The 16505-nt window shown below is 41.4% G+C and overlaps 1 protein-coding gene across 1 annotated transcript in view; it reads left to right on the top strand.

Moving 5' to 3' along the window:
- The window catches only part of SOS2 (SOS Ras/Rho guanine nucleotide exchange factor 2), a 57596-nt gene extending 42096 nt beyond the window's left edge, over positions 1-15500 (top strand). Inside the window, exons 13-23 of the mRNA XM_061462496.1 lie at positions 875-978; positions 2959-3178; positions 4148-4267; positions 5851-6013; positions 6938-7055; positions 7692-7864; positions 9648-9764; positions 11171-11432; positions 11958-11999; positions 13147-13256; positions 13738-15500. Of these exons, the coding sequence (XP_061318480.1) occupies positions 875-978; positions 2959-3178; positions 4148-4267; positions 5851-6013; positions 6938-7055; positions 7692-7864; positions 9648-9764; positions 11171-11432; positions 11958-11999; positions 13147-13256; positions 13738-14247 (1939 nt within the window). The 3' untranslated portion in view covers positions 14248-15500. The remainder of the gene's footprint in view (positions 1-874; positions 979-2958; positions 3179-4147; positions 4268-5850; positions 6014-6937; positions 7056-7691; positions 7865-9647; positions 9765-11170; positions 11433-11957; positions 12000-13146; positions 13257-13737) is intronic.
- The last annotated feature ends 1005 nt before the right edge of the window (positions 15501-16505 follow it).

Below are 16505 nucleotides of genomic sequence, written 5' to 3'. Positions count from 1 at the left end.
TCACCCTGTCCCACCTGTTGAACTGGCACAGGGAAGATCTGTTGTACTAGCTGATGCTGGAGATTTTTGCTCACTCTCCAGGTAAAGCGATATGGTGCACCCTGATCAGTCAAAGTTTTGAGGTATAAGCTCAACTTGTTTACCTGAAGAAGAGCCGAAACAGGTTTTTATTCTGCTACATCCTAAGCAAAGAAGGCAGAAGAGCAGTTGTAGTTCACTTTTACAGGCTTGTATATTAGTGGTCTGTTAAGAAAATAGAGAAAAATCAAGAGAAAGTTTAGTATTATCTTTAAAGGAAGTACTGAATCTAGCATGGCTGTTTGTGTAATTAAAAGTTGTAAAAGTGGATCAGTATACTTGCAACAACTTCTAAGCTGAAATTTGTATATAGGAAAGAAACAAATACAGATTGTTTCTTACCAAATGGGAAAACCTAGTTAGCTTTTTTTAGCTAAAAAAAAAATAATCTGTAAATTGTATTAGAATAACAGTTTTATCTGATTTGGTATGTTTTTCCTTTTCTGAAACCACCTCAACACTAGCATTCTTTATGTAAGATTTACAAAAACCCACCAAACTCTCTCTCTATATATAAATATAAATATTATGTATATATAGCATAAGTATATGCTAAGACTAGAAAATGAGGTTTTAATTACATGGGGACATCTGTGGTCATTAATGCCATGCTTAGTCTTTGTTCTGCCCCTTTGTCCATATGTATTTTGGTAGTCATCAAAAACTGTCAATCTGTACAGTCAGTCTGTAACTTAGCTTTTGTAGAGTTGTGTTTCATTTGGTGTTTATATGGGATGAGCCTTGGAAGTCCTTAAAACCAAACATAATTGGGTTTTTTTTCTCTCTCCTTCCTCAGAATATTGAATGTTTTTCGTCACTGGGTAGAGCACCATTTTTATGATTTTGAAAGAGATCTGGAGCTACTAGAGAGATTGGAGACATTCATTTCCAGTGTAAGAGGTATGGTAATTGGTGGTCCCCTTGTTCTTTCACATTTCGGCACAATCTGGTGGTCTAATCCTGACAGCTTTTAGGCATGAGAATATCTTTACACACATGAGTAATTGTAATGGGTTTAATTGAGCTGTTTATGAGACTCTCCTTTACATAAGCAAGCTTTTGCCTGGAGCCTAAACAGCTACCAAAAATTACTTCAAGCATTATGATATTTACTTCTGGACAGTAATGTTCATCCTTGTCTGACTGTAATTCAGACTGTCACCTCCCTCCTCCCCTCCTCCCTGTGTTGTATTTGTAGAGAATTCCTTCCCTGTTGGTTACTGAGACTAGGTTTTTTTCCAGCTAGTTCTCCCATTTATTGAAACTTCCAGCTGAAAATCATTATCCTTTTAGGATATGATCCTTGACCTGTTTGGTGTCACTTCCTCTGGAGCAATCCCTTACAAACTAGCAGTTGGTTTTTTTCAGCCTATGTGGAGGGCAACAGGGCATGTCAGTTTGAATCATTGTCCTAGCAAAACTAGACTTTACTTTTCAGATAGCCAGACCTGGGCAATATAATTCTGAGACAAACTTAAAGAACAGTAGTTTATCTTCTGCCAAGGTCTCTCTGCTAACCGTTGCTGACCTTAGGGGAATAAGGTTCTACACCTGGGTGGGAGCAATCCCAAGCACAGCCACAGGTTGGGCAGAGAAGAGATTCAGAGCAGCCCTGCGGAGAAGGACTTGGGGGTGCTGGTCGATGAGAAAATGAACATGAGCTGGCTTCAGTGTGTGCTTGCAGCCCAGAAAGCTGCAAGCTTTCATTTGCCCAAAATACACCAAAACCGTATCCTGGGCTGCATCAAAAGGAGCATGACCAGCAGGTTGAAGGAGGTGATTCTGCACCTCCACTCTGCTCTCATGAGACCTCACTTGGAGTATTGTGTGCAGTTCTGGTGTCCTCAACATATAAAGGACATGGAACTGTTGGAACAAGTCCAGAGGAGGGCCATGAGGATGATCAGGGGACTGGAGCACCTCCTGTATGAACACAGGCTGAGAAAGTTGGGGCTGTTCAGCCTGGGGAAGAGAAGGCTGCGTGGTGACCTCATAGCAGCCTTCCGGTGTCTCAAGGGGGCTTATAGGGATGCTGGGGAGGGACTATTCGTTATGGACTGTAGTGACAGGACAAGGGGTAACAGGTTAAAACTTAAACAGGGGAAGTTTAGATTGGATAAGGAAGAAATTCTTTACTGTAAGGGTGGTGAGGCACTGGAATGGGTTGCCCAGGGAAGTTGCGAATGCTCCATCCCTGGCAGTGTTCAAGGCCAGGTTGGACAGAGCCTTGGGTGACATGGTTTAGTGTGAGGTTTCCCTGCCCATGGCAGGGCGGTTGGATCTAGATGATCTCAAGGTCCTTTCCAATCCTAACTATTCTATGATTCTATGATTCAGTTTTGGTGAGTCTCTGAAAAAGTCTTGAATTGCTTCCGGTGCTTCCTGTCTTGCCCACTGTTTTGTCTACTGTAAATGTTGGTTGGACTGGTATTGTAAACATGTATTTCTCCAGCCTTTTTGTTCTGCAGTGCACTAGAACAGCATGTTGCAAAGTTCTCACTTGAAGCTTGTTTACTTTTTTAGTAGTTCTCCTGTAAGTAGGTGAAGCTAGCAATCAAAGTGGAGACAGTTGCAGCTGAAGGGAAAAAGTAAAATATAGTGGGTATATGGTCACTTTTTCCCACACCAAAACTGCCAGTAGATGTGGTTAAACACAAGTGAGCACCCAAAAATTTGTTCACGTATCTGTATTTGCCAAAAATGCAGGTGCAAGAACTCCTAAGAAGAAAATAGGGAACTACAGAACTACAAACCTAATTAATGTGCTTGCAGAAATGCAGAATGCTGAGTGCATATACAAATTTTTTGGGGGTTGATTTCACTGAATTTTCAAAAGTCTTTGAGGTTCGTACTAAAAAAGTTGTGGTTTCTGTTTTGCAGGAAAATCCATGAAGAAGTGGGTGGAATCAATTGCTAAAATCATCAAGAGAAAGAAAGCTCAAGCAAATGGAATTAGTCACAACATCACCTTTGAAAGCCCTCCTCCCCCAGTCGAGTGGCACATTTGGCGTAATGGGCACAGTGAAACGCTGGACCTCATGACTCTGCATCCTATAGAGATTGCTCGACAGCTAACACTTCTTGAGTCCGACCTCTATAGGTAGGGATTGAGCTAAGGTGTCTTTTTTTAGATTGTTTGAGCAAGTAAGAGTTCCAGTTCATACAGTCACTCAAAAGTACGTCCCCTTGACTTTCAGTTTATGGAGCAGTGTTTTCTTGCCATCTGTTCAATAACAAAAAATGCAAGGAAAAAAAGGTGGTTTTTTTTTTTTATCTCCATATCAGACTTTTGACAACATAAATAAGTACAGGAAGGACACCAAAATATTATGAGTAGATAATGCTAACTTGTATTGTCTCCCTGATAAAAGCAAATTTAGTGGTACATTAATAAGAAATGCTTGTTACATCATAAAATGATAACACAGTTATGTCTACTCCTGTCCTTTATAGCTGCATAGCAAAGGCCCAGGTGTTACGTGCATATAACCACAGCACTAGGACATCAAGGTCCTCTAATTCTGAAGAGGTTTTTTGGTCTGATACCATATGTATTCCATTCTTTCCTAGCTCTGTTGTTACCTGTGATAAACAGAGCAGGCCTTGATGTGAGAGCTAGGTTTAGCTGGGTAAAAATTCTTAAAGGTCTCAGAAAACCGGAAGGTGAGGCATCCTTTTGTGCTTCAGACAGCAGGTTTTCTACTGAAATAGGCACTTTTCCAGGAGGTTGGTCAAAGTACTTCAGCTTCCTATTTTAAAACTGTAACTATGCTTAAGTTGCTGTCGTACACTTGCAGGAAATTAAACTTACTCCTTTGTAATTGTCTTATCTGAAAATACTTATTCAAAAATGCCAGTTTCAATCAAGATAGAAATGTATTTCCTTCTAGACTCAAATACTCAGTAAAAAGTTATTTTACGTAACTGTTTTGCAGTAGATTAGATTGGATTGTATTTGTGAAACATCAAGTCATGGCTAAGGGAAGAAATAATCTTTTAATGTAAACACAGAACATACAATTATTATTTGTATCGAGCATTCTTCTGCATCTTGTTTTGTCGTTATCAGGGCAGTACAGCCTTCTGAACTCGTTGGTAGCGTGTGGACTAAAGAAGATAAGGAAATTAACTCCCCAAATCTGTTGAAAATGATTCGTCATACTACAAATCTTACTCTTTGGTTTGAAAAGTAAGTGCAGGTGGTGGCAGTGGCATCAACTCCTACTGGAATTTGGAGAGAAACGTTTTTCTGTTACTTGAATTCTGTTGCCTTGAATCTTGAGATAGCTGTTGAATGTTACAGAAATTTCAGATTTTGGTTTAAGGGTTCATAGCCATGCCAGTCACATGGTCCTTCTTCCTGAGACAGACTGGAAGGGTTTTTTCAATTTTGGTGGGTTGACCCTGGTTAGATGCCAGGTGTCCACCAAAACCGCTCTATCTCTCCCCTCCTCAGCAGGATGTGGGAGAGAAAATACTACAAAAGGCTCATAGGCCAAGATAACGATGGAGAGATCACTCACCAGTTACCAATTCCCCACCCACCCCTCTTTCTTCAGGCTCAACTTCACTCCCAGTTTTCTCTACGTCCTCCCCATCAGTGGTGGGATGGGGAATGGGGGTAGTGGTCAGTTCATCACATTGTTTCTGCTGCTCCTTCCTCCTCGAGGGAGGACTCCTCACACACTTCCCTGGCTCTAGCACGAGGTACCTCCCACAGGAGACAGTCCTCTATGAACTTCTCCACTGTGAATCCTTCCACAGGCTGCAGTTCTTCATGAACTGCTCCAGCATGGGTCCCTAACATGGGGTGCAGTCCTTCAGGAACAGGCTGCTCTAGCATGGGTTCCCTGTGGGGTCACAGGTCCTGCCAGGACCCTGCCCCAGGATGGCTTCCCATGGGTTCACAGCCTCCTTTGGGCATCCCCATGCTTCAGTGTGGGGTCCTCCATGGGCTGCAGGTGGAGATCTGCTCCACCATAGACCTCTATGGGCTGCAGGAGAACAGCCTGCCTGCCTCACCATGGTCTTCATCATGGGCTGCAGGGGAATCTCTGCTCCAGTGCCTGAAACACCTCCTACTCCCCTTCTTCATTAATCTTGGGGTATGTAGGGCTGTTGCTCTCACTCCTCTCTCCGATTGCAATTGCTCCTGCACAGTAACTTTTCCCCCTTCTTAAATATGTTATCCCAGCGGATATAAGTGAGAAGTTACCCCCTGTGAGGGTGCTGAGGCACTGGCACAGGTTGTGCAGAGAAGCTGTGGCTGCCCCATCCCTGGAGTGTTCAAGGCCATGTTGGGATGGGGCTTGGAGCAACCTGGTCTATGGAAGGTGTCCTTGCCCATGGCAGGGGGTTGGAACTGGATGGTCTTTAAAGTCCCTTCCAACTTAAACCATTCTATGATTTTATGATTAAGTACTTCTGAGGACATAGCCAGTGCTGCAGTCAAAAGGGTGTAGAAGCTTCTAAGTGTACAACTTAGCAAGTTTAAAATGATGCTGTAGATACAGTGGCATGAGAGTCACCCTGTTCCCCCTGGACCTTGCTTAGGATTTGCTTTATTATTTTACAGGATATGCCAAAACCTCTGTTGGCTTTCCAACTTGAACATATGTAAGACGTGATTACATAAATCTGTACTTGAGATTCTTGAAAGAGAGCCAAATGTGCATATTAGATGTACTGTACAGTGTTTGCTTGGAAAATTTTGATTTAGCAAAATGTCAGGTTTTATTTATCAGTGTTTCTCAAATTACATCTTTTGATTAGGTGCATAGTGGAAACTGAGAATTTTGAAGAGCGAGTGGCTGTGCTGAGTAGGATTATAGAAATCCTGCAGGTTTTTCAAGATCTGAATAATTTCAATGGTGTTTTGGAGATCGTCAGTGCAATGAACTCTGTGTCAGTGTACAGACTAGATCACACATTTGAGGTAAGTTTTGGGCACCACTCTTGGAAATAAAAATACTCGGACTCCAGAAGTGTAACACACATTTCCGAAGTGAAATCTGTAGTATCCGTATCACGCTTGCTTTCATGGAAGAAAACAAGTGAAATGTTCAAAGTTACATATGCAAAAACACACAATGAGCTGGGTGTCTCAGAGGGTACGTAATGGGAAGTGGAGCTTTTCAGCAGATGTTTTCTCACATGTATTCAGCCCAAGAAGGGGAGATGCCGCAGCTGCTTGATTGCTGTTTGTTAACCTGTCTGAAATTAACCTCTTATTCTATCCAGCATTTTATGGGTATGAAAGAGGAGGATCCTAAGGCTGAGAACATTGGATTGAATGACTTTTAAGAGTATTTCCTACCTATGCAAGAAGTGGGGGAGTAGGAGGGCATGAGGAGGGGATAGCTAAAAATCAGATTTCAGTTGATCACAAGAACTTGGATGAGAAAGTCTCAGAAAATTCAGACATCAGAGACAGAAACAAGTAGCTGCTGAAACAGTTTAAAGGGACAGTAGGAAGAGGAGCTACAACACAAGTAGTAATTCTGTTCTTCAGTTGCCAAGGAAAAGAAACACCTAGGATTTGGCAGCAAAGCCTCCCTTGACTAAAATAGAAAAAGAAACATGAATTAGAAGGTTTGAGTTTTGTATGTCTCTGAAAGGCACATGAGGCCTTTCAGTTAAATTCAAAATTAAATGTTTAATTTTTAATAAAGACCAAGATTATGCTTCTAAGTTGATAGACAAAGTAATAGTCTGTTTACAGCAGCCTCATGATTTAAATCTGAATTTGAGTTCCTGTGTTTTGCTGAGAGAGCTAGGGAATTGCCTTGGTTTTGCTGATGATTGCCTTGGTTTTGCTGTTGAGATTTGCATCCCTGGGTTTTTTTCTTTGACAACTTAGGCGCTACAGGAAAGAAAAAAAAGAGTTTTGGATGAAGCAGTAGAATTAAGTCAAGATCACTTCAAGAAGTATCTAGCTAAGCTCAAGTCAATCAACCCACCCTGTGTGCCTTTCTTTGGTAAGTAACACCAGGGCAGGCTAATAGTGTGCATTGTCAGGCTTGAGTTTGATGCAGATGTGTTAATATTGCTTGAAGTGTTCAGGGTTGTGTTAGCTCTGAGAAGTCTGTAATATGTGTGACTTTTGGCTTCCAAGGTTTGTAATTTTTTTAGACTTCATATAATGTCTATGGGCGGAATGTCCTATGGGTTGGAAGGGACCTTAAAGATCTCCTATTTCCAGCATCCCTGCCATGGGTAGGAACACCTTCCACTAGACCAGGTAAAAGATGCCATGTCTTTTATGTAATATTTATGTTTCTAGTTTAGTATATGGATTACTGGTATTACATTGGTATGAATATTTCCTTATTTTGTTTAACACTGCCTCCACACTTGTGATCTGTTTATGGCAATGACCTAAAGATGTTTTTTTCTAAACTCTGGATGTTACTTGAGGGAGATAAAACACCGTATTTCAAAATATTGTTCCCATGTAAAATGCAGACTTGATTCATTCTTGCCAGCTGATAAACTGTTGAAGCATTAAAGGGAAAGGTCTGCCTATGTTCAGACTTTTTTATTATTCATTAGAAAGAATGAAATCAGGTCTTGGAATGAAAAATAAATATCACAAATACTTCTCTCTTTATCAGGAATATACCTAACAAATATTTTGAAGACAGAAGAAGGGAATCCTGACTTCCTTAAAAGACAAGGGAAAGAATTAATTAACTTCAGTAAGAGGAGAAAAGTGGCTGAAATTACAGGAGAAATTCAGCAGTATCAAAACCAGCCTTACTGTTTACGGATAGAGCCAGAAATTCGGGTAACCAAACATTAAATATCTGTTTGGGGATAGGAGAAGAATGTGAGAACAAGAAATTGTCAGATAATCATAGAATCACTGATAGGTTTGGGTTGGAAGGGACCTTAAATAGTTCCAACCCCCTGTCATGGGCAGAGACACCTTGCACTAGACCAGGTTGCTCCAAGCCCCGTCCAAACTGGCCTCGAACACTTCCTGCTATGGGGCAGCCACAGCTTCTTCTGGCCTGTCTTCACAATCTTCTAGAGCTAATCTTGCATGAGCGGCAACCATCAGCAGAGGGGGGAGCAGGCTGGGTTGACAACAAAGTACCACTGCAAAGGGCTAGCCAGAGATGGGGATTTGCTCACTTGGATTCCATCATTCTGGGTCTTCTTCATTCCCTTATTGTTCTGTAGTGTGGTATCAGAGACTTCTTAGCAACAGAACAAAATGAATAAGTCATACTGACTAAACAGCAGAACTTTTTGAAGAAAAATCTGTTTCTTTTAACCCAAAACTCTCTGTACGTGCCTGGTGTGTTCAGTCCTTCAGGCAGGCATTCTGTAATACCTCTGAACAAAGTCTCCTGACCCTGCTAGCAGTTGCTACACACTAGTTAAGCACAAATATGAATGGTCATGCAGCATGGCAGAAGCTAAGCAGATGTGGAGGTGCCAGTGTCAGCTACCATTATCCTCAGAAATGACAGGATGCTTGAGTGGTTACTTACCCAAGGCAAAGACTAGGGAATCCCAGATAATATAAAGGAATTTCGAGGAAGATGGAGAAGCAGTGAGCCAGGTAACAACAAGATTTTTTATGTGGGGGTACTAATGATTGAAAAGAAATAGCTTTAAGTGTCAGCCATACTTCCTGAGAGCACAGCTAATTGTAACTTTTCCAGAAAGCTGCTTGGACAGCTCTTGATCTCAGTAGCGAGCAGCAGCAGGCAGGAAGCAAGAAAGAGGTTTGTTATGTGAAGAATTAAATGGGCAGTAATACTGCTGTTTAAAATGCTGTTTGCACTGTATTTAATTGCTGTGGATGTGTCTGGGAAGATTTTAGATTTACAGTATTTATAAGCCAAGAAGTACTTTTAAGTTCAAGGGATGACAGTGTTTGTGCTGCAAAAAGAACAAAGGGAAATGCTGTAGTTCACCACCCACAGACTCCCACTGCAGCAGGAGCAGTGCAGGGTGGTCAAGCATTCAGGGAGCTTTATCCTGTCCCATGTCCTGCCCTCAGTGCCAGTCCCATCCTAGCCATGCTTTCCATCCAGTCCTTGTGCCCCAGTGCCATACTCTGTCCCTGCTACTGACCTTCCTGCTTTTGTCCCGTCACTTCCTGTTCTTCGTAGTGAACTGATCACGTCCAAAGCACCTCTAAGAAACAGCAACAGCAAAACCTTTGCTTCCTCTACTGTATCATCATATTCTGCTCCTTCCCAGATCTGCGATGCTAAGGCAAGCACACAGGATGTGTTGCACAGGCCTTAACACTGCTTTGTTCTGCATGATTCACTAGTCAAGAACATTAGCAATTTACAGAAGATTTAATTTACCATGCCTAGTTATTTGGCACAAAGTCATTCTGTCATGTCAGAAAACTGACTGGGAATCTGACTGTTTCTTGCATTGGATTGTTTTGTATTTATTTCAGGGAATGTTTTCCTCTGTTTTTCCTGGAAATAAGCTTCATAATAATGAAAAACTAGAACTTTAATCTGTGATTTACAAACGCTTCATTACAATTCTATATATATGCTTATTTTAAAAATATTATTGATGCTTTTTTCATTTAGAAATTCTTTGAAAACCTCAACCCTATGGGGAAGATACCAGAAAAAGAGTTTACAGATTATCTGTTCAACAAGTCATTAGAAATTGAACCTCGAAACTGCAAGCAACCGCCTAGATTTGTAAGTCTTGTCCTGCAAATTAAACAGTTAAAATTCACTAGCCACTATGAAAAAGAATACCTGTCAATAAGCCGTATATGTTTCCTTTAGAATTCTGTATCATGGGATGATTTTCCAGCAAAACTTGATTTAGAAATATTCTTGTTTCAGATGAAAATTTTTTTCTGCAGCCTAAAATACTGTCATACCAATTTGTGTTTCCAACCATACAGTTATCTGATAAAATGTGTGGTAACTTTTCTTATTTCACAGCATGAAGAAACATTGATATTAATTGAAATACTTTTTTATACATCATTAATGTGTTTTCTTGAAGTAGAAGTTAATTTCCATTTTTCTTTTGTCTAAATATTTTGCATTGTTGCAAAAATTGAATTGACAAGGTGCAACCTTCTTGCTGAACAAAACAGTTCAATTCAAGGCAGTAGAATTTTGGTTTTTAAAAAAAAACAGCTACTGGACCTCTGGGTTCTTTATTAAGCAGAAAGATCCCTCTCTATAACACTTGTCTTTTATACAATGTAATTGTACTGCAGAGTAGCTAGGGACATCTCTGGTTTTTGGGAGAGCTATAAATCATTTTAGCAATCTCCTGTTAGAGGAATGAGTAAGATGATAAATGTGACAGAAATTACTGTTGCAAAAACGCTGCTTACAGTAATAGCTTTAAAATATTTTCTAAAAATAGATATCCACGCTGCCAGTCCTGGGCAGCTGGGCATGAATTCTTTGTAGTTCGTGATTTCCAAACCAGACATTCTTATTGGAATTTCAGGAAAGTCCAGTTCTGGGTACTGTAATGTGGTGGAGTCATGCATACCACCATAGGATGGGAACATAATTTATCTTCAAAATTGGCTTTGATCTGTGTCGTGTTACACCTGAGTCTAATGAGTCTTGTTTCACTCACCCCAGTGATGTGTGCATGTAAGAATTTTGTCCTCACTAACCCAGAGGATGTAGTCAACGGGCATCTGAATGTGTCCTCAATCCTGAATACATGTAGGGCCCTGGTGTCCTTGTGAGGTACAAGCACAAAGCTCATCTTACAGTGCTGTTATGAGGCTCTTCTGCAGGCCTATGGGGGCACTTGACATTACTGTCCCCCTGAAGGTTGTGAGCTGCTCTTCCCTGTGTTCTGTCCCAGTTGGCATGCATCTGAAATGTGACTCTTCATAACTGTGGAAAAAAATAAAATTATTAAAATGGAAAAAAAGATTTATTAAGCTGCATCCATAACTTTTCAGTAAACTCCTGCTGTATAGTTAACAACAGGCTGTATCTCAAGTCAACTGTAGAAAGGCTGTACTACTTTTTAAGGTAGTACTTTTAAAAATATCTCATAAAGACTTGGCAACTTTGCTATCTGAAATGTTAGCAGTACTAACCAGCTTTACTATCTCCAGCCTAGAAAAACAACCTACCCCCTGAAGTCTCCTGGGATAAGGCCCAACACTGGCAGACACAGCTCCACTTCTAGCACCTTGAGAAGTCATCCACTGCCACTTGAAAAGGAACCAAGTAAGATAAGCTTCAGTAGAATCACTGAGGCAGAGCATGAATCAACAGTATCAGCACCAACTTCACCAAACACACCGTCTACGCCACCAGTGTCTGCTTCTTCAGAGTTCAGTGTGTTTTTAGACATTGACCTCAACAGTTCTTATGGTAAATGTGCAATATGCTTTAATAATGGTTGTTACTGTGCCTCAGGCTTTCAAAATGTATTGGTGTGTATGCCAGCCCTTTACAAAAAAAGTTGACAAACTTAGTTGTGGACTGTGAAGTTCTTGTGTCAGTGTTTCATGTCCTGTGGTTTACTGCTTTACCATGTATGGCACATCCATGGCAAGAGAAGGTGCTGAGGAGCAGGCATCCACACCAGTGCATGTTTCAGGAGTGGTCCTGTGGGCTGATGACATGCTAGCGATTCTGATTTAATTTCCTTTGAAGGGAATCCGGTCTTGTGTGTTTTGAGATGTGAACTGAAGTGCCAGAAGTGGGGATGGTCAGGGCACTCCCTCCAAAATGCAGTCTTGATTTAAGAAATTACACTATTAGTTCAGATCCACCAATACACTCCCAAGCTTTGCTTGTAGCTGTGAGCAGCTCCTTAGTCTTGAAAGCATACATTATGTGATGTAGTGCAGCTCTTCTGTATGGAAAGTCTTTAATTGATTTTTCCTTTAACAGGAAACAACAGCATCTTTGCTCCCGTCAGTTTGCCACAGTCGAGTGAGTACCATAATTCTGTTAAATGTTTCATTTCACTCTGCTTTTCCTGGTTTCAGGATAACTGAATGGGAATTAAAATCTGAAATCTGGGGTGAAAATATGGGCTGTATTCATTAGGGATCTGAGGATTTTTTTATACAGGTTTTAGATCCAATATCCAGTAAAGATGTAAAGTCTAAAAACAGTCTGGGTTCATTCTGTTTTATTTTTCCCCAGGCTCTAGCATGATTTTGCTTCTATTTTGAATGCCCTCAATGATTTTATTTTTTTTTTTACCTAATGCTACAAATGAAGCAGCACAATAATTTCGTACTGCCACTCAGTGAAAATAACTGTGCTGTTGCTTGGAAAGATGAGGTACTTTTTGTACCAACCACAGCAATGAGGGATATCCTGTATTCATCTGTTTTTAGCTTCTCGTTTTACTCCCTTATTACATGGACACATAGACTTTTTCAGAATATTAGAATTTCAAACTGGAGAGCACAGGTGCCCAATGTGTTGATACAGAGCTCTGTGCACTTCAGAGAGAAAAGCAAAGGCGTGACAAGTAACAAATACAGGCTGGGAGGTTGTGTTGTTGCTTAACTTTGAGGAATTTTTTTTCCCCTCTGTAAAAAGGAGGGACTAAAAATGTCCTAAAATCCTGTAAGAGTTAATGCCATCTGCTCTGTTCAGTGTGTAATTCTCCTGCTTTAGAAGTGTTGCAGACCTGTTAATGAAGCGTCTGAGTTTCTGAATTTGAACGTGTATCCATACGGCAGAGAGAACAAACCTTCCACTCCAAAGTGGCCTGTGGGCAAACTGCAGGCACGGTGGTGAACAGGGTAGATTCTGAAATGTAGGGAGGATTGCAGAGAAAGTTATTCAAGTGCTCACTCAGAGTTCACTTTATTTTTCTGACCTTTAGCGTTGCCTGCTAAATGTCGATGTGTATCTTTGATACTGGAAATAGGAGACCACTTTGTGAGGTGCATATCTGATGAAAGAAATTAAGGGAAATTTCATCCAGCTGAAGTTAATGGTTCATGTTGCTGTTGAGCACAAAGATCAGCTTATTTCAGTTGCTTCTAGTTTGGCTCAGTATTGTAGCATATGTTCCTCAGATACTGCACAAGCACTAAAATATCTGCTCTTCTCTCTCCAGAGACTTTCTTCAGCTCATGGGGTAGCTTTCCTAAACTAAGTGATGAGCCTCAAAACCCTCCTCCACTTCCTCCACGAAAAAAGCTGGATCAGGATGCTTCTAATGCTAAGGTATTTCTGTCCTATATTGAGTAACTTTGAGAATAAATCAGGGGACATCTAGAATCACAGAATCATTTAGGTTAGAAAAGATCTTTAAATTCGTATGACCTTAAGTGTCCAGACAGGCTGTGGCTGCCCCATCCCTGGAAGTGGTCAAGGCCAGGTTTGGATGGGTTTTGAACAACTTGGTCTCATGGAAGATATCCCTACCCTGGCAGGGGTTGGAGCTGGAGGAGCTTTAAGGTCCCTTCCAACCCAAACCCTTCTATGAATCTATGATCGAGTCCAACCATCTAGCCAACAGGACTTCATTAGTCTAAAAGACATCCAAATGCAGTTGTCTTTAAAGTTTCATATCCAGCCCAAAGGTACAGCTATGCCAGTGTCATGTTTCCGAGAGCACCCATAGCAGATGTCAGGAGAATTCTGCATTTGTCAGAAGATCTGCTCTTTATCTAAACATCTGCATTTCTTCTTTGTAATGTTACAGGGAAGTTTAAAGTCGGATGACGATCCTCCAGCAATTCCACCTCGGCAGCCACCACCTCCAAAGATACAGCCTCGTGCTCCTGCTTACACTAACCCCCTTGACCAGCCACTGCACAGTCCTCCTCCTCCACCCCCCCGGGACCCTCTTCCTGACACTCCGCCACCGGTACCACTCCGGCCTCCTGAACACTTCATCAACTGCCCTCTCAACCTCCAGCCACCGCCAGTGGGACGCTTACACAGAGATCCCGACTGGTTCAGGGAGGCGAGCACAGGCCCCAGCTCTCCCGGCACTCCTCCCAGCACACCCTCTCCCAGGGTCCTGCGCCGCTGCTGCGTGATCAGCGCGAGTCACAACAACCTGGTTCACCCGCCTGTGCCCCCCGTCCCACCCCGGCACAATTCAAGCCCTCAGTTACCAAAACTGCCACCAAAGACTTACAAAAGGGAGCTCTCCCACCCTCCTTTGCACAGACTGTCTTTGCTGGAAAATGCAGAAACTCCTCAATGACCTTAGCCACAGTAGTCATTGACACTGGAATAGTATTTGTAAAGTTCCTTTTTATTTATTAAAAAAAGGCAGTGTATTTTAGTACTTATACAAATTACGCTCTTAAAGTGCTGCTGATCAAAAAAAAAAAAAAAGGTTTAAATTGGAAAAATAAGACTACACATGCTCTAGCCTGCGTCTATTCAACAGCATTACCCTCAGGTGATCAGCAGCATTGCCTTGTTTCACATCCTCAGTGCCGACAGTCATGCCAGTATAAAAAATAGATCTTTTGCACTGTAAACTACACTAAGTGAATGGGTAACTGACATCATTTATTTGCACTGAGCCAAAAAAAAAGGTGCGTCTGTGGAATTTCTTCAAATTCGAGCATTAGTGGCCTTTTTTTTTGTTTTAAATTTAAAAAAAGAACAGTGGGATGATGACACAACATGAGGACACACAGTGTTACTGATTTTAAACCTCCGGCCACTTGCCTTCTAACTTTGTGTAAGCTTGGAGGTTAGTGAGTGACAGCTACTGTTCTCGAATATTTTAATGCCATGTCTTAATTGCCATTGATTTGCTGCTGAAGACAAAAAAAAATCCAGGTTGAAGTCTAAATACCAAAATACTCAGTTGGTCTTGATTATTTTGAGAAAGGCTGAACAAGGACTGACTACCCGTCTTGAATTATTGGAAAGGATCCCTAGTACTTAGCATGCATCTTGTTCAGATGTGCCTTTTTGTTTTGGTAGGCGAAGATGTCTTAAGCTAAAGTCTACTGTTTTGAACAAAGCTATATGCCATGTATGTACAATTGTTTATATTGTATATTTACAGATAATGCTAATAACCTGTATAAATTTAAGTGATTTGAGGCCTATAATAGAGTCTGCTACTCCTGCAGTCTTTTATGGCCAGAAGTGTTTCCTCTGGCTTAGGAACAGTCTTGCCTTCCAAACTTAATAACTTCCTTTAAATCTTACTTAACTTAATCGTGAATCCATTTTGGAAATTGGTAGCATTTAAACCAGCAAACACTTAAAGCTTTATTAAAATTTTTAAACTGATAAGTGAATGGAACTTTTATTTGCCAGTTGAACTACTTGGTTGAACTGGTGTGAGAGTGAGTCTGTTTTACTGGTAGTACTGTAGCAGCATTTATGAAGTGGCCAGAAGCCACATTTTATTTACTGGTCTGTGGCCTTTTACTGTGCTTTGTATCAGAGTTCTTAACAAGATTAATAAATCACCCCAGTCTTAATTTTTAAGAGCTTGAGCAGTGTGTGTTCCTTCTAAGGACAAGATTGGGAATTACATTTAGCAACTCTTTGGCAATACAAAATGCCCCCAATTTTTCAGGCTGCTCTTCTCCACTTGGGTGCCCCTCAGTTGGAAGTCGGGCCGTCAGCAAAGCTTCAACGAAGTTGAGCCCAACACACAACAGATCCCTGGGATTTGAATCTTTCCTAACACCTGCAAGCCCATTGGATACCTAGGCCGCTCTAAACGGAGAAGTGGTTCCCATATTTTCGGGCTCCTGACTAGTGGAAGAGCACTGTGGTGGGATCTGCAGCAGTTCAGGCTTCCAAGTCACACTCTGGCTTTTCACTGGCCTGCCTATATTGCTCCCACTGTCTTGGGGATTTTCTGGAAAAGGAGAGGTGTGATATACCTGGAAGGGGTGGTCATTTTCTTCTCCTGGGAAGATGCATTTGCCATCTGCCTCTTGGATAGTCTTCTGCTGCCTCTCCCCTTCATGCTTCTTTCCTGAGGAAGAGAGGAGGGGAAGAATCTATTCATGCAAGCGGCCGAAGGCACTTTATAAAGGAGAGCTGCTTCACTTCACGAAAATAACATTGAGGAAGTCCCAAATTTGAGATGCATGAATGCAGGCAGGAAGCAGACGATGCCTTAATTGTGGCTTTTCCTCTGCAGTAAAACCTCAGCTTGTAACTTTTCTGTAAGTCTTCTATTAGTATCTGGTGGTAAAATTATGTGCAGTGAAGATCCTGCGGGTTTTCCTGCAGGCTGGGCTTAAAGCATCACTACTTACAACTGATCAATAGTGCTGGGACAATAAAGCTCCAGAAGGATAAAGGGAAAGCAGGAACCTCTTAGATTTGATCTCCAATGGGGGCAATAATGTGCAAACATGAGATACTTATGCTAGAAAGCAGCAGCTAAATGTTCCTAGCTTCATTTCCCATGCATGAAACGTGACTCTTACCTTTACAGCGCCAGCTCTGGAATTTACCTAAAGTATGTAAATCACA

Source organism: Pezoporus flaviventris, unplaced genomic scaffold (genome assembly GCF_033815535.1).
Source record: "Pezoporus flaviventris isolate CSIRO_AGI_PZ_B2104156 unplaced genomic scaffold, CSIRO_AGI_Pfla_v1 ptg000035l, whole genome shotgun sequence".
In the NCBI taxonomy this organism is placed as follows: Eukaryota; Metazoa; Chordata; class Aves; order Psittaciformes; family Psittacidae; genus Pezoporus; species Pezoporus flaviventris.
The sequence above is the reverse complement of the archived record's forward strand: the minus strand, read 5'-3'. Positions and strand labels throughout refer to the sequence as shown.